This window comes from Ictidomys tridecemlineatus, chromosome 6 (assembly GCF_052094955.1).
Source record: "Ictidomys tridecemlineatus isolate mIctTri1 chromosome 6, mIctTri1.hap1, whole genome shotgun sequence".
NCBI lineage: Eukaryota > Metazoa > Chordata > Mammalia > Rodentia > Sciuridae > Ictidomys > Ictidomys tridecemlineatus.
Window position 1 is genome coordinate 116,442,347 of NC_135482.1, and position 21,185 is coordinate 116,463,531.

The window sequence follows — 21,185 nt, forward strand, 5'->3', positions numbered from 1 at the left end:
ACTTGATGATCATCTGTGCAAAATGTGTATGGAACGGGAGTCTGGGCAAGATGTAATCTACAAAGTCCTATCAGTTTGTAAGATTTATTCAAGTGACTTCCAGATGTGTGTCTTAAGAGCTTTCTTCGGTTTGGATTTTCAGTGTCCTCCAAAGGCCCATGTGTTGAAGGTTTAGTCTCTAGTCTAAGGCACTCCTGGGAGTTGGAACCTTTCAGAACCTGGCCTCCTTCTGTTTCTCTCTTTAATGTTCCAGCTGCCATGAGACGAGAAGCTTTGTTCTAACACATGCTCCCCACTATGATGTTCTGCCTTGCCACAGGCCCAAAGCAAGAGGGACAAGCTACCATGGACTGAAATCCTCTAAAATTCTGAGGCCAAAATCAATCTTTTCCTCCTTATATGATTATCTCAGGTGTTTTGTCATAATAGCAGAAAGCTTGCCAACACAAACTTTATCTTTCCTCTCATAGAACCAAAGCTGCAATCTATTGAACAGAGCCGTGCTTCCCAACCTTTGTCACATCATGACACATACAGAAAAAAATTTAATACTTGTACAGCAACAAGGGTCAAGACAGGAGGCAACTCACAGCCAGGGGTTCCAGCTGCCCCAGGTCTAACCAAGCCACCCCTAGGATGGGTGGCTTCTACATCTCTGCACCCCATCTCTCATACTCAGATAACAATATGTTGTGCAAAATTATGAGCTTGGTGACTCTGTTTCCTGAAGTTTCTCCAAGAGGCACACAGTGTCCCATCACAACACTACATTCTACCATGGCAGGAAGAAGAGGGTGTGATCTCCCATATTCATAGTAAAATGCCACCTTTCTTTCAGACAGTGAATTTTGGTGTCATTGTCCTTTGGCCCTGCACTGATTTCTAAGTCAATGCAACAGGAGTCTCTTTAATAGTCTCTGTATCTACATTTGAACTCTCCTGTGTAAAAAAGACTTCATTCACAGGGGCACATGGCAAAGTTGGGGCTTCCAGTGCAGTCCATGAACTGTGGTTGGATTCTGGGAAATAAGAAAGGGCACTAGGGAGCTGATAGAGCCTTTTCCACTTCTCTGTGTGCATCGCTGTTCTTAGAAGTTTCCAAAACAGCCAGAAGTCAACTGTAAAGCTCCTTGATTTTCCAAACCTTTTATATAAATATGCATTGCTTTTATAATTTAAAAATCCTATTATTTAAAAACAAAAGGGCCAAATATGGTGGAGCAGGACTCTGGGGGGCTGAGGCAGGAGGATCCCAAGTTCAAGGCCAACCCCAGCAATACAGCAAACCCTGTTTCAAAATAAAAGATTTAAAAAAATGACTGGGTCATGTGGCTCAGTGATAAAATTCCTCTGAGTTCAATACCCAGTACTGAAAAATAAAAATAAAAACAAAAGGTATTACAACAGGTAATTATCAAAGGTTCAAATCAATGATGGGGCAGGAGGTACTCTGGGCAACTGAGAGCCTAGATAGAGTGGATTAGATTATAGAAGAGGACAGAGAGGACCTGGGCTGGGAGAACCTGGGAGGATAGAACAGGAGATGCTGGCTGGGGTTGTTAAGATTCTCCCCACTAGAGGCCCTCATTTAAATTTGAGGCCTCCTCTGTTGTCTCTATCTGTGCTTCCCATAGCCAGGTCATGGACCCACAGGGACTGGACACCACACGAAAATGCAAATAATTGGCTGATCCGAGCCTGGAGTTTCTTGTCCTGACCCAGGGTCCCTCCTCGCCTCTCTCCTGTCTGTTTTCTGGGCTAGCTGGCTAGTTCTCACTAGGCCAGGCACTTAGGTTCTCACACTTATTTTGTTTTCTCCGACAAAACCTTAAACCATGGCAGGTGGCAGATTCTATCTGCTGCTTTATAAAAGCCAGCTCACCTTTCTCAAATAGAAGCTCCGTTCAATTTAAAAGCTAATTAGGAGAAAGGTGGGAAATTGAAACCAGCTTCCTCAGCCCACCCCTCACCTGTCATTTATGTAAAATAGCTGCAAAGTTGCCAAACTGATCTAGTTACCAGCTCCTGTGGTCAAGAGTCCTTCTTCCTACCTCAAGGATTTTTCCAGAAAACACCTCCCTTCTACCTCTCTGAGCCAGAAGGATGCATGGAATCACAGGGTTAGGATGGACCTTGGGGATGCATTCATTCTCAACATACTCACTGAGCTTGCCCATGTGCCAGTCAGTCACTAGGTTAAGCACAGAAATTACATGGCCCTGACTCCCTAGTGGTGGAGACCAGAGGCTTCCCAAGTGAGTCCTATGTAGCCAGATTTGGGAAGCACATTCTAATGGAATCCCCTTTGTTTTCTGTTATGCCATTGATGTTTATGTAGCCTTTCTAATTATTTTTTTAATTTTTTAAATTTATATATGACAGTAGAATGCATTACAATTCTTATTACACATATAGATCACAATTTTTCATATCTCTGGTTGTACACAAAGTATGTTCACACCAATTTGTGTCTTCATACATGTGCTTTGGATAATATCCATCACATTTCACCATCATTTCTAACCTCATGTCCACTCCCTTGTCCTCCCACCCCTCTGCCCTATCTAGAGTTTGTCTATTCCTTTCATGTTCCCCCTCCTACTCCACTATGAATCAGCCTCTGTATATCAGAGAAAACATTCAGTATTTGGTTTGGGGGGATTGGCTAACTTCACTTAGCATTATCTTCTCTAACTCCATCCATTTACCTACAAATGCCATGATTTTATTCTTTTTATTGCTGAGTTATATTCCATTGTGTATATATGCCACATTTTATCCATTCATCTATTGAAGGGCATCTAGGTTGGTTCCACAGTTTAGGTATTGTGAATTGTTCTGCTATAAACATTACAGGCTGTGTCCCTGTAATATGCTGTTTTTAAGTCCTTTGGGTGTAGCCTGAGGAGAGGGATAGCAAGGTCAAATGGTGGTTCCATTCCTAATTTTCCAAGAAATTTCCATACTGTTTTCCATAATGGCTGCATCAATTTGCAGTCCCACCAGCAGTGTATGAGTGTACCTTTTCCCCCACATCCTCACCAACACTTATTGTTGTTTGCATTCATAATAGCTGCCATTCTTTTATCTCCTCCCACAAGATTCTATGGCAATGAACATTAGGCCCTACATGATGTGCCAATCCTGGAACATCAAAAGCAGTCAGTCCCTCTGGATGGCTCACATATGGGTCCCCCAGGTGTCACCTTGTGTGTCAGTATCCATACCATCATGACAAAAGCCAGGATTGAGCTGAGGCCTAACCTCAGACCAATTTGGATTTGCTGAGCATCTCACAATGGGGGTAGGGTCTTTTTTTTTTGTACCAGTGATTGAATTCAGGGGCACTCAACCACTGAGCCACATCCCAGCCCTATTTTGTATTTTATTTAGAGAGAAGATCTCACTGAGTCACTTTAGCACCTTGCCATTGCTGAGAGTGGCTTTGAACTCGCAATTCTCCTATCTCAGCCTGCCCAGCCTCTGGGATTTCAGGCATGCACCACGGTGCCTGTCAGGGTAGGATTTTTATGTGTCATTTTCCTTGCTTGGGGAGCAGGATCTGCTGTTGACTGCCTCTTTGTAGGATATCACAGGGAAGGGCCTCCACAGCAAATCCACATTAATCAACATAAGCTGACTGCAATAACCATGAGCCTCTCCCTTGCAGGAACAAGCGTGAGAATGTTCTATCAAGCTTATAATTATCACTTATGATTCTCTTGCTATGAATAGAATAATCATGTGAGAATAAAGATACCACTTTCAGACTTAGTATCCACCAGTGCCCTAGTTCCATGGTCTCCTTTCCTGCCCTTCCTCTATGCAGCTGCCAGAGTGGCCTTAGGAATAAATGTGAGCATTAGCCACATTACTACCTCACCTTCATTTCCCTGTGACTTCTCAGGGTGCAGAAATCCTGAAACAAAATACTCCCAGCCTCATCCCTTGTCATGACCTCGCCCTACCCTTTCTGCAGTTTCCAAACGTCATGCTGTTTCACATCTCAACAACGTTTGCGCCTGCTCCATTTCTACTGGGAATGGAGTAGAGCTTCCTCCACTTCATGTCACCTTCATTCACTTGGTGAATTTAGCCACACTTGAACTCTTCTTCTGCTGGACAGTCAGACTCTTTACTAAAAGACCTGGGTCTCAGCTTAGGATCGCAAAGCCTAACACAGTATCTCATGCTTATAGGCACTTAAATATTTCCTGAAGGAAAGAAAGAAGGGGAGAAGGAAAGAAAGAAGAGGAGGAGCCGGACATCCTAGTATTTGCCCTGAAAGACTTGAGGCAACTCCAAGGAGTCTAGGAGTCAACGGAGCTTTGACTTTCACTCTCTCTGGTTGGTCACCCACTGTTTACCAGTGTGGCTTCATTCACTCTCCTAGTGGCTTTCATTCCCACTAGAGCTTTCCTGCACCCTGGCACTTATTTTCGGAAGGAAAGCTTCCTAATTGCTTAATTCACACACAAGAATCCCATCTCAAACGCCACTAAGTTTTCAAAAAGAATGCCAGGAAAAGGAATTATCTGTCCAAATAAATGAATCTCTACTCAAGGATGATATTTTAGGTGCTGGGGAAGTAAAGAGATGGTTCATGAACCCAGCCAGGCAGGAGCACATTCCCATTACGGGTCACACTGACCTGATCATGTAACCTCCACATCAGGGTGAAGGTAAGAGGAACACAGAAAGGTGGAATCTCCAACTGCCTGTCCCACATCCATCTCCTCTTCCTGGGCATTCTGCTTTCCCCCTTCCCTGATTTGCATTCTCATTGCAGTAGGCCGGACCCCAACATGCACATGCTCCAGGGTACAATGTGCCTCTTCACTTTGAAAGCTAAATATGACCAGATCTGGTCCCCCATTTAGGGCTAGTTAGAGCAGAATTTCAAGATTCACTGCCTCATCTTATTACTTTAGACAGAGACCTGGATGTCCTCATCTGCAAAGTTCAGGGGAGAAAGCAGAGGAATACTTAGCAGGCATCAGGCCACTCTGGTCCCTGTCCCTAGACCACCCAGCCTTTTCAGAAAGGCACACCTCCATCGAAGAATCCAGCCTCAGTTGAACCTCACAAGCTATTTTTCTGGTTATTTTTTCAGTTGGCTCCTCCTTGTTTCTTCCTCCTCTTCATTTAAAAGAAAGAAAAAAATCCCTAGTACCTGGTTGTGGCTAGATGGACAGATGAAACTCAAGTTCAGTGATATCAACTCACAGCTTCCTCCTTACAGCCTCTGTAATCCTTTCCTAGAGGTCAGAACGAATGTATTCAAATGTATTGTTCAAAACAAATGTATCAACAGAGAGAGGCAGGTGATCAGAAGAGAAAACCTTTAGGAATTTTCTACAGAGCAAACAGGTTAGAGGATTAGCCCAGCAGACCTTGCAAAGAGCTGGAAGAAGAAAATCTCCATCCAAGGGATTTAACTGTTACCACCAACACAGACCTTCGGCAAATCACGGTTTCTCCCTCTCTGCTACTTCTAGTCAAGAGTCTACCCTTAAAGCCCCTTTGTGGTGCACAAGGAAGCCCAGGATGCCTAGACAGGAAGGAGCTGCCTCCTGATTACACCCACAGCCAAGGCTGGACTCTGGAGACCCATTAGCACAGTGAACATGACTTGCCACTTGGGAGGACCAGGTTCTTATCTCACTGATGCCATATCCTCTGGGAGGCCCACCTACCAGCCTCTGACCCTGGTAGAGATGGAAGGAGGAGACCCTGGCCATCCTTGAGTGATGGGCATGAGACAAGCCTGGAAATCCAGAAACCAGGAGTCATTTTTGAATGCATTTAGTGCAACCTGCTGATTCAGGAGTCCACTAATGGAACTTGAAAAACCATGATTCTGGTAGCGAACTTTTCGAATATATAATATGATGACCTCATTTTACAGATGGAGAAAGAGAGGTTAAAGTCAACCAAATGACTTGTCCAAGATAACACAATTTATGGTAGCAAACCTAAGTCTATGTATGGCCTAAGTCCTCAAGTGTCTTTTTACTGTGTCATACTGCCATCCAGTGATCTTTTCTGATCTCTTTTGTATTCTACCATGAAACATGGGGACAAGAGATTGTAAACTACTTCCACTCCAAAGATCTCAAGTTAAAATAAGTTCATGCTTTTATTCCAGTAGTACCTGAATATAGAATACAACAGAAACACTTAGAAAGAAGTATTTTTCTACAAATTAGACACTAAATTTTCTATAATATAAAGTAGATTTGTGCATCATGCAGGCAGGTTAAAGAAGATGATTTCTGGGGCTGGGGATGTGGCTCAAGTGGTAGCGCGCTTGCCTAGCATGGTGGGTCGCTGGGTTCCATCCCCATCATCACATAAAATTTTAAAAAATAAATAAATAAAGATGTTGTATCCACCAAAAACTAAAAAATAAATATTAAAAAATTCCCTCTCTCTGGCTAAAAAAAAAGAAGACGACGAGGATGATTTCTGAGGCTCTTTCCATTCATTGAGATTTATTCCATCCTATGCAGGTGTTATTTTTTCTGTTCAAAGTGCACGTAGCTCACAGCTTCTTTGAGCAACTCCATTGTTTCTGGGCCTGTGATAAGGTAGAATATCATGGCTGTTGGGGAGGATGTGGCAGAGTAAAGCCAGGAAGGGGGCGGGGGAGGGTACTGGGACAAGATATACTGGTCAAGGATATGTCCCAGTGACCCACCTCCTCCATCTAGGCTCCATCTCCCCAAGTCTCCACCACCTCCCAGCTGCGCCACCAGCTGGGGACCAAGCCTTCAACACGCAGACTTCTGGAGTGTGGGAGACCAATCTAGCACTGACTAGGTCTGACTCCCCTGCTGAGCGGTGTGGCATCCGGTGGCTGTCACGCTGCTGGTTAGCCTGGATCTTCTAGGGTTCTAGAGACTGTCTTCATGCAGGCGCGTGTCTCTCCACATATCCAGGGATCCAATCACCTTACCTGTCCTTGTAACCCTGTCCCCCTTGACTTTCATTGGATAGGATTTCCTAAGAATTTAGATTTCCCTAATAAAAGAGTGCTTGCTCTCTCGCCAGCCTCTCCTGTAGTTCCACACTCTCCCGTTCTGGAGCTTGGTTTAAAGGTAAATTGTGTGACTGTGTTTTATTTCTAATGCCTTGGGAATTTCCCCTGAGTGACCTTGAGTTGGCCGGCTGTGCTGAATGCAGATGGCCCTGGAGTACATTTCAGAATCAAACTACAATATTGAAAATCCAAAACATTGACAATACCAAATGCTGGGAAGAAGGTGTAAGAGAAATTCTCATTCACTGATGGTGGGATGGAAAAATGGTACAGTCATTTTGGAAGAGAGTCCACAGTTTCTTACAAAGCCAAATATATCTCAGTATGTGATCCAGCAACCATGCTCCTTGATATTTCCCCAAATGAATTGAAAACTTGTTCACATAAAAACCTGCACTTGAATGTTCATAGCGACTTTATTCATAACTTCCCCCTAAATAGGAAGTAACCATAATGTTCTTTAACAGGTAAATGGATAAACAGGTATACCAATGCAATGCTAAAGAAAGGAAATGAGCTATCAAACCTCTAATCTACATATTGTGGGGTCCCGCTCCAAATTCCTGAATAGAACACCCATAGCACAAGAGTTAAAAACAAGAATTAACAAATGGGACTTACTCAAACTAAAAAGTTTTTTCTCAGCAAGAGAAATAATAAGAGAGGTAAATAGGGAGTCTACATTCTGGGAACAAATTTTTACTCCTCACACTTCAGACAGAGCCCTAATATCCAGAGTATACAAAGAACTCAAAAAAATAAACAATAAGATAACAAATAGCCCAATCAACAAATGGGCCAAGGCTCAGAGGAGGACATACAATCAATCAACAAGCACACGAAAAAATGCTCACCATCTCTAGCAGTCAGAGAAATGCAAATCAAAACCACCCTAAGATACCATCTCACTCCAGTAAGATTGGCAGTCATTATGAAGTCAAACCATAACAAGTGCTGGTGAGGATGTGGGGAAAAGGGTACACTTGTACATTGCTGGTAAGACTGCAAATTGGTGCGGCCAATTTGGAAAGCAGTATGGAGATACCTCGGAAAGCTGGGAATGGAATCACCATTTGACCCAGCTATCCCCCTTCTCGGTCTATTCCCCAAAGACCTTAAAAGATCATATTATAGGGATACAGCTACATCCATGTTCATAGCAGCACAAGTCACAATAGCTAGACTAGATACCCTTCAATAGATGAATGGATTAAAAAATGTGGCATTTATACACAATGAAGTATTACTCAGCACTAAAAAAATGACAAAATTATGGCATTTGCAGGGAAATGGATAGCATTAGAGCAGATTATGCTAAGTGAAGCCAGCCAATCCCTAAAAAACAAATGCCAAATGTCTTCTTTGATATAAGGAGGGCAACAAAGAAAAGAACAGGGAGGAGGAGCATGAGAAGAAGATCACCATTAAATAGGGACGAGAGGGCGGAGGGGAAGGGAGAGAGAAGGGAAATTACATGAAAATGGAAGGAGACCCTCATTGTTATACAAAATTACATATAAGAGGAAGTGAGGCGAAAGGGAAAAAACAAGAGAGAGAAATGAATTACAGTAGATGGGGTAGAGAGAGAAGATGGGATGAGAGGGGAGGGGAGGGGGATAGTAGAGGATAGGAAAGGCAGCAGAATACAATATACACTAGGTTGGCAGTATGTAAAAAAGTGGATGTATAACCAATGTGATTCTGCAATCTGTATACGGGGTAAAAATGGGAGTTCATAATCCACTTGAATCAAATGTATGAAATATGATATGTCAAGAGCTTTATAATATTTTGAACAACTAATAATAAAAAAATTAACGTGGAAAAAAAAAGACATTGAGGAGCCTTACTGACATATTGCCAAATGAAAGAAGCCAATCTTAAAAGGTGCATTACTGTATGATTTCAACTACAGAATATTCTGGAAAAGGCGAAATCATAGAGTTAGCAAAAAGAGAGATTGCTAGGGTTTTGGTGGGAGGTGGGGTCAGGATTGACTAGGTGGAGAATGTGGTATTTTTAAGTTAGTAAAATTATCCCGTATCATGCTGTGATGGTTTGTACCTAATAATATATATTTTTCAAAACCCATAGAATATGCAACACAAAGGAGGCAACCAAAAGTAAATCATTGTTTTCGTCAGCTTTTTCACGGCTGTGACTAAAGGACCTGACCAGTACAATTATAGAGGAGGAAGAATTTATTTGAGGGCTCATGATTTCAGAAGTCTTAGTCCATAGAAGGCTGGCTCCATTTCTCTGGGCTTGAGGTGAGGCTGAACATCATGGCAGAGTGTGTGGCAGAGGGAAGCAGCTCACATCAAGGTGATGAAGAAGCACAGACTCCACTTCCATGTACAAATATATAAACCAAGGCCACACCCTAATTCCCCACCTCCTTTAGCCTCACCCTACCACTTCAGTCACCACCCAGTTAATCCCTATCAGCAGATTAAATCACTGATTGGGTGAAGAGTCTCACAACCCAATCATTTCTTCTTTGAGCCTTCTTGCACTGTCTCACACATGAGCTTTTGGGGAACACCTCACATCCAAGTCATAACAATCATTATTAGTTAATAATGCATCAATATAGGTTGATAAGTTGTAACAACTTTCCAGTAATGCAAGATATTAATAATAAGATAAAATAAGGAAGGTGATGAAGTATCTGGGAACTCTCCTCTCTTCTATTCAATTTTTCTATAAATCCAAAACTACTCTAAAAAATTAAGAACATAAAAACTGACATGCTAACAAACCAGATGAAGGTATTTGCAGCATATGATATTGGTAAGGATTAATAGACAGAATATATTAAATATTCTACAGATTAATAGGAAAAAGACAACACCATAGAAAAAATATTTACACAATAAAGACAAAAACAGGGAGTTTAAAGAAGAGGAAATATAAATGGCCTGTTAATATATGAAAGGGGGTTTAGTCTCGTTAATAACAATCATCCAAATGCAAGTTAAGATACAATAAAAAATTGTTACTTACCTACAAAATTGGCAAGATAAAAAGTCACATAATGAAGAGTGATAAAATGGATGTGGAAAAACTGAAACTTGTGTGCCCTGCTGGTGACAAAGTGCACTGATGCCAATGCTTTGGAAAACAGTTTGGCATTCACATATTCATTACCTAGCAAGTCCCTACCTGGGTAAATACCCAGAAGTGGCTACCCATTTGCACTAGCAGACATGCACACGAACGTTCATGGCAGAATTATTTTTAATAATAGAAACACAAGAAGAAACAGAATGTCCAAAGACTGATGAGATAAGCATGCCCAAGCAATAGGGCAGAACAGTTAAACTGATAATCAGGTTCCCAAGAACAAAGGTGATATTTATTCACAATATCTGAGATTCAAAGCACAGGTAATGATCCATCTCAATAGAGCCCTGGACAATCCAAGGACAGCCACATGCAGTGGCAGGTAGGCTAGTGTGGGACTGAGCATGAAAATCACATAGCAGAACACTTAACAGTGTGATTCCTGTATATAAAAATGAGAACATGCAAAATTAACCAACATATACTGTGCAAGGCTTGGAAATATACACAGGAAAGCAACGGAATAATAGCTGTAAAATTCAAGATAGAGGTTAGCTCAGAGGGATCAGGATGAGATTCAATGGGGAAGAACACTCAGGGGACTTCTTCAACTCCATGTTGGGCACACACAAGGGTGACCATGGTATTATTATTCTTTATAACTTACATATATTTCTTAAATGTCCTTTTATATATATTAATAATGAGAAGCAATTTTTTAAAAGCATTCATGAATTACAAAAGAAAACCTGAATCCTGATTTCAGGTTTAATTACCAGGATGACTTTGAGATCTTGCTTTTCTCTGTAAAACAGGGGTGATAACTACCTCAAGATTTTTGAAAGGAGCAAATATACAAAACTAAACCCATATGGGTAGGGTGGGGATTTTCTTCTAGTATCTCCTTAAACACCTGTGTTGGACAGATACTCCATTTTTCACGGACTCTAGAGTGAAAAGTAGCTATTTTTTTCTGATTCATTTTATCAGTCAGAAACTCCCTCCTAAGCCGCTCACTTAAGCATCCTTTCCACAATAAGAAATGCAATCTCCAATATTTGTTCTCTTCTCTCTCCAAATTAGAGCAGCAATAGGAATGCAAAACAAAGAAACTGGTACTTACCGCGTACATCTCAGGAGGAAAAGTGGGACCCTGGGAGAGAATGGAAAGAAATTGCATAATTGTGCTCCTTCAAGGCTCCAAATCCATTCAAATTACATTACATAATAGTATATGCCTAACTTTCATTGAGATGCCAACTCTAGATTGGTTGTAAGTGGTTATAGTTTAAATGGTTTGAGGATTTAGTTTATGAGCATTACAAGGTCTTCTAGTCTGAACCTTTCATTTGCAAAGAAAGGTGAATTCATTACCATAGATAATAGTGTGCTAGTGTGCCCCCCCCCCAAAAAAAAGACCTAAACATGTCTGGCAACTGGAATGTGTTCTTCAGTTTTGAGTGCAATTTCCATTCTTTCCTTAGTAATACCAAATGGTTGGACTGGGTTTCTTTGTTTCATTTTGGTTCTGCTTTTTATAAAAGGACTGCAGATAAGAGACAGAAATGAGACTGAGGGAAGGACCCTCAGATACCTTCTTCTACTGTGTGAGACTCAGTTAGGAGCCTGTCTCATAAAATCCCATTCTGTTAAATGGAGAGAGAAGGAAAAGTGAAAGCATATTCTAAAATCTGCCAGCCAGAGAGTTCATGTTCTCTTACCTCATTAATACCACTGCAGTCAGGGAATATAAGACTAATTATTCCAGTTTCACAAATGGTCAGGGACTTAATGACTGAATCGAGATCTCACAGCTAGAATTAAAATGAACATCTGTCCACACATGATAGAAAATAAGTAACAAATGTCTATAATCCCTAGAAATTCTGATTTCAGTAGTCTTTAAAACTTGATTGGGAGGTTCTAAATATATAACCAAGGTGGAAAAAAAACACTATCAATTGCAACCCTAAACACGAAGGAAAATGAGAGCTAGTCATTACCATTCTCAACATTTTCACCAAAATATCTGGCCTTCCTACGAAGAATCTCAATTTTAAGCCCCATAATAATTTGTTAATCTGTTTTCTTTTTGACTGTATCTCCAACACCTAAAACAGTGTCTGAAACAAGTAGACACTAAGTGTTTAAAGGGTCAAATAAATAAACACTCCTGGGTTTTATTCCACAAGGACACTTCAAGTGCTAGTCTGTGCCAGTACTATCCTAGTTATGGGGATTCAGTACAGATCCAGTCTAAGGATATGGAATGTCCCTTTTACAGCATGTGTTCCACCATAAATATAATGCAGGCTACCCAACACAACTTTTCTAATAGCCACGTTAAAAAGTAAAAAGAGACAGGTGCAATTAACAATATATTTTACTTAACATATTCAAAATACTAGTTTAATATGATTGATCCAAAATTATTTTTACAAATTCCTTAAGGTATTAATTGATATGTTATAAAATTCACCCAATTCTTAAATAACATTTAATAAGTTATTTTACACTCATCCAAGTCTTCGAGATCTGCTGTATATTTCACATTCACAGAACATCTCCATCTGGACCCACCAAACACCAAGGGCTCCATAGCCTCATATGGCCAGTGGCTACCATGTTGGGCAGTCCTATTGTGGAGGGTGAGACAAGCAATAAACATATAACTGAGAAGGGTAGGAAAGGAAAGCCTGTGTAAAGAAGTGAAGACAGCAATTGAATGATTTAAAGGATTTAAGAAAAATAAGAAATAAAGTAGATACTTTAGTAGGTACCTGCACTCACAATGCAGAAAAGAGAAATTGTGTCTTTAGCACATTTCTGGATGTACTTTGTCACACCTATTTAATTGTCAGGGATGCCGAAGAGTCACATCCTAAATTAACAGCACTCTCTTCCCAATGGCCTTCTCCCAGGTTCTCCTCCTGGCATGACCCAACCTGATATTTGGAGTCCTGACAGCTCCTCAAATCCCAGAAATCAGCTGCAAGCCAATGTTGTTTTCTTTGAAGAGAGAAGCAGGAAAATCAGTGTCCTCCAGCTTACTAGCTGAGAGGCCCGAGGTCCAGAGGGAATATCTGCTGCTTCTCCCAGAAGTTAGGATAAACTATAACACAGAGCATATCCTAAAGTGCATTGAGGACCACTGTGAGAGTTCTTTGATCCTCATCAGCTAAGCAGAAAAGATGGAGAATCTCTACCAGCATTGAAGCCAAAGGGAAGACGGCTCTCTAGTGGTCATGTTACACATTTCAGTCAAACGAATGGGGGTACTGTGAAACGAATCCCTTATAACTAGATGGAGGACTGCACCATTGTCTTCAGGACAAATGAAATCATTTTTTTAAATCCCTTGGCTAAATTATTACCAAGTTACATATTTAAAATATTTTAATCTGGGATGTAGCTCAGTGTACAGTACTCACCCAGAACAAGGTCCTAGGTTCAACCCCTAGCATAGCAAAAAATAATAAAATTAAATATTGTTATCAGTGTTATCATAAGTGAAGGGATTATAATTCATATAATTCACTTTTATCCACCAATTAATGTCATATGTGTCCATTGAAACTTAGAATTTCACATGCAGAGGACAGTTATTGATGTATTTGTACTTCCTTACTCAATCCTATTAAATTCAAAGGGATAACAAATCCGTTGGGGAATGCCAATTGATGGTGAAAAGATGATTATTTAAATCCCACCAGAATATTTAGCAATGTAAAGACCATAGTTACAAGTTTAAATACTAGTTAAAAATGATACTGGGAGCTGGGCATGGTGGCATATGCCTGTAATCCCAGTGGTTTAGGAGGCTGGGGCAGGAGGATCACAAGTTAAAAGCCAGCCTCAGCAATTTATTTAGTGAGGCCCTAAGCAACTTAGTGAGAACTTGTCTCATAAACAAATAAAGGGCTGGGGGTGTGGTTCAGTGGTTGAGCCCTCCTGGGTTCAATCCTTAGTACCAAAAAGGAAAAAAAAAGATACTATGAACTTGCTGATAGTTATTGTAAAATACAACATAAATGAGTTGATGTGCATGTGGTATTTTTATTTTTTATTCCTGTCATTATAGCTACAGAAAATTTGCTTTCCTTAAAATTAACTTAAATGCATAAAGAACTTTTTAGAACAACATTTACCAGAGTTGGTACTACTAATCAGAGGCACAGAATAGAGTGGGTACATATATGGATTTGAATTCTGTCCTCCAGACTTAGTGATCTAGTTAACCTTGCTCAGTTTCCCCACCTGCAAAATTAGAATAAAAGCACCTGTCTCTAAGGGTTCATGCAAGAGTCATTTGACCACTTAATAAATGAGTTCAAGCAGATTTTAAGACAAAAGAAGAAGAATATGAAAAAAAAGAAAAACTGCAAGTTGCAAAACTCACGAAGATTTTGCTAAACTAAAATTATGACTTATTCATTCTGAGGTTGTAAAACTCTAAAATTTAATAGAATGTTGTATTTATTATATTATCATGTTTTGCTTTAGATTTACTGTGTCAAATATTTTAAGGTAATTTTCATCAAAAGAAAAATGTTTTAGGTACTAATAATATTTGTACCTAAAAATTGCAAAATAAACTCTTGTTATTGCATGTAGTAAAGGCTCCTTTATCCCCATGATCTTCTTCCTCCGGCACAGCTTGTCCACACTGATGACCTTCAGGGAAGCCTCCCTTATAGGAATAATGACCCTCTCCAATGGATACATGGTGGCTCTCCTGTACAGGCACAAGAGGCAATCCCAGCATCTCCACAGCACCAGCCTGTCTCCAGTGTCATCCCCAGAACTGAGGGCCACCCAGACAATCCTACTGCTCTTGAGTTGCTTAGTGGTCATGTCCATCTTGGACAGTGTTGTCTCCTATGAAAGAATCACACTGAAGGATGATCCAGTATTTTACTGTATCCAGATCATTGTGGCTCATAGCTATGCCTCCTTCAGCCCTTTCGTGTTCATTAGTACTGAAAAACGTATAATTAATATTTTGAGATATATGTGGGAGAAGACAGTAAATATTTCAGTAACCAGTGCTGGATAAATTCTGTTAAAATGAGAAAATGTGATTTCTTTGGGATGATGCACCATGGCACAGTATATATGCTGTTTTCTTTAAATATAATATAGAGTTCTTCTTCTCTTAGAGCTGTATACTTGGATATTTAAGTGGCAAATACATAAAAGAAAATCAAGCCATCTTTATCTGTGAGATATTACCAGGGTTTTATCTTTCTCATTGAGTCCTCCAGCAGGGACTCTGAGGAGGATGCAACTTTTCATCACCTGGGCTATTCCAAACTATTTTTAGGTACAATAGTCCCAATGATTTTCAATAATTGTATTGCCTCAGTTATCTATATTTTTTCAAATGAGACATGTAAACATTTGCTACCATAAACCACCATATCATAGAGCATGCATGTGTGCACATGTGCATACGCACATTCACACACACACACACACACACACACACACACACAGTACATGCAGAGAATCATACAGTAATTTCCACAGCATTTCTCATAAAACCATGTTTTAAATAATCAAATGTAAAAAGAACCCAACACCCAGAAACATAAGAATATATAAACAATATGTTATTCAGACACTGGACTATTAACACTTAAAATGAAAGAAAATTCTGGCACAGGATGCCACATAGCTGAGCCCTCAAGATACTCTACTCCATGAAGCAAGTCAGTCACAAAAAAACAATATTATATAAAAAGAACTTAAAGGAGGTTGAAGTTGGAGTTCCCAAATTGATAGACACAGAAAACAGGATGACATTCCACCAACCCGAGGACATGGGGTCTCGGGAATGTTGTTATCTTAACCCAGTGGTGAAAAATATCTTTTCTGAAATTAAAAAGTAAGTGATCAATTTCTTTTTTTAAAAAAAATTTTAGGTATACTTGGACATATGTATATGTTTTATTTTATTTATTTTTTATGTGGATCAAACCCAGCACCACACCCATGCCAAGCAAGTGCCTGTCCACTGAGCCAAAACCCCAGCCCAGTTATAAAATTCTTAACATGCCACAATGTCATGTGGTGAGCTTAAAATCCTAGAGCCAATTCCTTTCAGTGGTTTGAAGATGTGTTTTTGAAAACTCAAATCTTATTCTCAGTCTCTCACCCTATGATTATATATGTAAGCAAACATAATTAAATGCACATGAAGTTTCTTAACTCATTATTGCACCGTTACAAAAATAAGGAGAGAAGAATCAAATATAATCCCTCTAGAAAACCAACAAACCTCAATGATAATCAATAAGAGAGAAAGGAAGGAACAAAGCAAATACAAAAATATACAAAGGATACTAAACCAGAAAATCATTAGGACGACAAGTGTAAGTTATTATACGTGTCAATAATAACCTGGCGTGTGAGTGAATTCCTCAATAAAAATACAGAGATTGTCTACATGCATTGCTATTCCCAGTTGTGATTGATGTGCAAATAGTTTTTATTTCCTTACTTTCAAAAAAAATTGATGATAACTTACACATAGAAAAGTACCAAAAAAATGTTTAGGTGTATAAATATGTCAGACATGTAGTCCTCAAGGCCAGGGCCAGCAACAATACTTGAAGTGCATGTCCTCCAGGCCCTAATCTTCATTTTACAGAAGTGGCAGAAAAGAACACACTTTTAGAACTATCATTTACATTTTTATTTTACAATTTTGTACAGAAATGAATCTATGTGTGTTATATAAGTTGATTCTTTAAAGCATCCTCAGTATCTATTTTACCTTAAATAAAGCAGGTATATGAGAGCAGATCAATGTAATATTTTTGTGTGGTGCTGGGGATGGAACCCATGGCCTTGTGCATGTGAAGCAAGCACTCTACCAACTGAGCTATGTCCGCAGCTTTGATGCAATTTTTTTATGTATAAATATACCAGAGAACAATGGGGCTTTGTGCCTGTAATCTTCTGTGACCAATCAAACAGATGTGCACTCATGGAAAATCTTTCTAGTGTCATTTGAGGCTTGTCATGGGAGAAGACTGAAAAATGTTGAGTAAGTGAAAGAATAAAATTGTCATTTTTCCTGATCATCACATTTTGGGAAACATGAATTTTTTTTCTAATGGTGTACAAAATTTTCTTTTTAAAAAACACCCTGCCTGTCCTCCCTCATGTATGGAGGCTAAAAAGGTTTCCCACATGGAAGTGCAGCTCAACAAAGGCTGGGAAGTGGCAGGAGAAGGGGAACTGGAAGGTGCAGTCAAAGGAGGGTGAGGGGTCCCTGGGCACAGCTGCAGGCCTGGGGTGAGCAGTTCCCAGGAGTAATCTCTGAAGATCTCAGCTGAATCTAGCATAGATAGGAAAAAGGTGAACTTTGGCCAACTTGGTTTAGACACCTGGAGTAAGAGTATAACCAAAACAAATCCATACATGAACTTTGAAAAGATAAGACAATCATTTTTTATTGTTACTGCAGATGGACATCATGTCCGTCCTTCCAAAGGTCAAGTGAAACTGGTAGGTTATGAAGCAAGTGTTTTGATCTGGGAAGGCCTGATAAATATCACAAAAAGTTCCATCAGTCCCAAGTCTGTTCTGAGCCAATCTGAGACCTACAAATCTTCCTGACCTCCTGCCCGGGAAGACTTGATCTGTGTGTGTTTTTGATTATTTGTCTGTTAGCTAAAATAATTATGATGAAACCCCAGGATTTCCAACACTAATTGGAAGACACGGTGGTGGTTTTTCCTTAATGATCTTATCTGGTCCTTTTGGTAAATGACTCTACAGGTCACACAAGATCCAAACGCAGACATATCAACTCTCTTTCCTAACAGAGAACAACAGTTTCTCCCATATCCTGATGATGTTACAGAGAATTGATTTAGTTGACCATGAAATGCTTGAGGGGACAGGAAAAGTTGTAGCCTCAGCACTAAGTTGATCTTCTGTAATATTTGAGCTGGGCACCACATTGTGCAGCTGCAGTTCCAGCGACTCAAGAGGCTGAGGCAGGAGGATCTCTTGATTGCAGGAAGTTCAAGACCAGTTGCTGCAATGGAGGGAGATTGCATCTCAGAAACAAAAAAGGACAATATTTGAATATTTTCTGCTACAGAGTATTAATAACTTAGAGCGAGGGAGGCAAAAAAATGCACCCCATGCCTAACCTTCTTCCTCTGGTTCAAGTAGACTTTTCAGAAGTCAGGAGAACAAGCAGCCTCCTACCTTTGCAACCAGAGTTCTTGGGAGACCCACCACCACACGCCCAGAAGTGCATTTGGATCCTCCACATGCTGCTCCAGAAGGAAGGTGATGGCTTGTGTCCTCTCCAGGGGTTTAAAATTCTACCACTGAACAGCATTCACATTGGCCTCTTAGGGTTCAATCAACAGCCTGACTTCTTTGGTTCAGGCCACATTACCATAGGTCAAGCCATAGCCACCTGCCATCCAGCTGTATTTCTGGGCTGGAAGGATGCAGAACAGGGTTGGCCTTTTAGTCTCAGGTTGTCTGTATCATTGGCTGTGACCCCTGTGTGCCACTTTCCTATGCATGTCATAGGTCTAGCAAGAAAGACAGACCATTGGTTAGGCTCAGGACCTGTAACCTGGGCTTGAGAGTTCAAATCCTGACTTTCCTCATCTATTTCCTCTGCAATCCACTGACTTAATTTATCTGGGTTTTTATTTCTTCATTGTAAAGTGGGGGATCATAATACTACTGCATTCAGAGAATCACTAAGGAAATTAAGAGTTAATTCAAGTAACAGAGGTGAGCTGCTACTCTTACCTTTTCAATGTCACATGATGTATAAATTGCATGACATTCTTGGTTGGGGGCCATGCTAGTAATCTTATTTGCATCCTTCGAATCTCAGGACAACATGATGCCAAAGGAGTGCTATTATTTGTTCTCATCCACATGATAACCCTAAAACAGATACGGTCTCTCTTTTACACTGAGGCTGAAAGAACTAGGCCACTACTTCAAGGCTGCAAGGCTAATAAAATTTAGATGGGAACATGGATTATATCTGTGTGTTTCCAAGACATCTGAGCGCTCTCCTTCTCTCTGATTCCTGATCACCTACTTGCGCTTTTTTTCCCCCCACTCTTTATTGGTTTAGCATTCAGACGAAAATAAAATAACATTGAAAAAGTTAAATAATGAAGTCAGAAAAAAATACATGGAGAAATAATGTTATAGGTATATTGGGAAAACACCTGGAGTTAACACAGAGGGGATTTCATTATTCTTATTGATATTTGTTGCTCTAATAAAAAAATACATCAAAACACATATTGCCCCATGCACCTCAAGAGAGTTGTACTTAGGCAAGATATTTCTGTTCCTAACTATACAAAACTATTCTTCCAAAATGCTTTTTTCCAGCAAAAGGTTCACAGTCATGGTCTACTTATGGACAAGGGAAGGTATCTGCTTTAGGCAAGTTCAGTAACAAAACAGCCCATATATCATTTAACACTTTTTTTTGCAACTATGAATTGAACCCAGGTGCATGTGACCTCTGAGCCACATCCCCAGAACTTTGTATTTTTTTTAAATTTGGACACAGGGTCTCACTCAAATGCTCAGGGACTACACAGTTGTTGAGGCTAGCCTTCAACTTGAGATCTTCCTGCCTCAGCCTCCTGAGCCGCTGGCATTACAGGTGTGCACCACCTCACCTGGTTTGAAAAAGATCTTACAAAGAACAACAGAAGTTTCATCTCCCTCAACCTCATTTAGGTTTTTTTTTCCAACATCAACTAATTTTTGGAAACCCAGGAGGAAATAACGTGGGATGAAACTGTGAGGGGTCATCTGGCCCTGCTTAAACATGTTCTCGTCCTCCCCAGTGTGTATTGGAAGAACTGGATTATTCGTTTTTTGGTATAATGAGCATCACAGCACTGACGGTGGCGTAGCCATTGCCCACCAGCATCTGGAACACAAGGCGAACCAGATCCTTCTTCTGCATTTTACCGTAAGAGGAGGAGATAATACAGTCCACAAAGTACATGACCACGAAGGAACCCATGAGGAGCAGGATGGTCCTAGTGGCCCTCTGCTCTGGGGAGACTTGTGCAATCCTGCTGGTGCTGTGAGGTGCTGGCACTGCCTCTTATGCCTCCACAGGAGAGACACCATGTACCCACTGGAGAGGGCCATGAGCCTGTGAAGAAAGATGTCCGGAGTATTCCTACCAGGGAAAATAAGATCCTGTAATAGTAACCTGTGGGGGAAACCCTGCAGGATTTAGTGGAAAACCAAACATCTGATGTGTCATTGGAGGGGCCTCCAATAGAGACTAAATTACGAATGTTAATGAACATGTTGAACACCCAGAGAATGAGAAAGTACCACAGACTGTGCTGTGGGGACGTGAGCTGGAACTTTGCCAGAAAAGATCCTCTGGAGCTGGGGGTGGTGGCCTGCAGGACACTCAGCAGGCAGGGGGTGCAGACCGACAGGCTCCTCATCAGCCTGTACAGGTAGATGACAGCTTTACATGTGATGTCGTTCCAAATATCCTGCACCCCCAAAATGTCTATATCCAAGAACACCCTGATTATGAGCATCAGCAGATGAATCAGGGCCAGGTGAGCAATGGCCATGTCTGTGGGCCTGGTCTTGCGCTGGCGAAGGAAAGTGAGGATGTGGAAGAGGAGGAGGAAGATATTGGCTGTGATCCCAAGGACAATTTGGGAAGAAAAGACATTTCTTACAGCAAGAAAAATGAAAAGGGTGCTGCTCTTGGTCATTTTCTTTTTTTCTGGTGAAAAGACATATAGAGTCCATGTCTGAGGATCAAATAAAGATAAAATTCTCATCATCACAGTGGTTACCAGCTTCAACCTCCCCTCCCACCAAGTCATCCCACCTCAAAGTAAGTGGGCACTTATATAATGCACCGTTTCCAAACTCTCAGTACTCAAGCATAACATCTTTTCTGTTTATCTCCACTGTTTTTCATGAGTAAGGCCAGGATTAATTTGTCTTGGCATGTGCAGCAACCTGATAAATAGCTCAATAGGTAGCATCCAAAGTGAGTTCATGTGGGGCAGATGACTGG

General features: G+C 40.6%; 1 protein-coding gene across 1 annotated transcript in view; it reads right to left on the minus strand.

The window, feature by feature from the left end:
- LOC101974738 (dual specificity tyrosine-phosphorylation-regulated kinase 4-like) overlaps positions 1-20,874 on the minus strand; it is a 42,256-nt gene extending 21,382 nt beyond the window's left edge. Inside the window, 2 exon segments of the mRNA XM_078015898.1 lie at positions 20,028-20,233; positions 20,430-20,874. Coding sequence (XP_077872024.1) covers positions 20,028-20,233; positions 20,430-20,874 — 651 coding nt within the window.
- Positions 20,875-21,185: the final 311 nt, after the last annotated feature.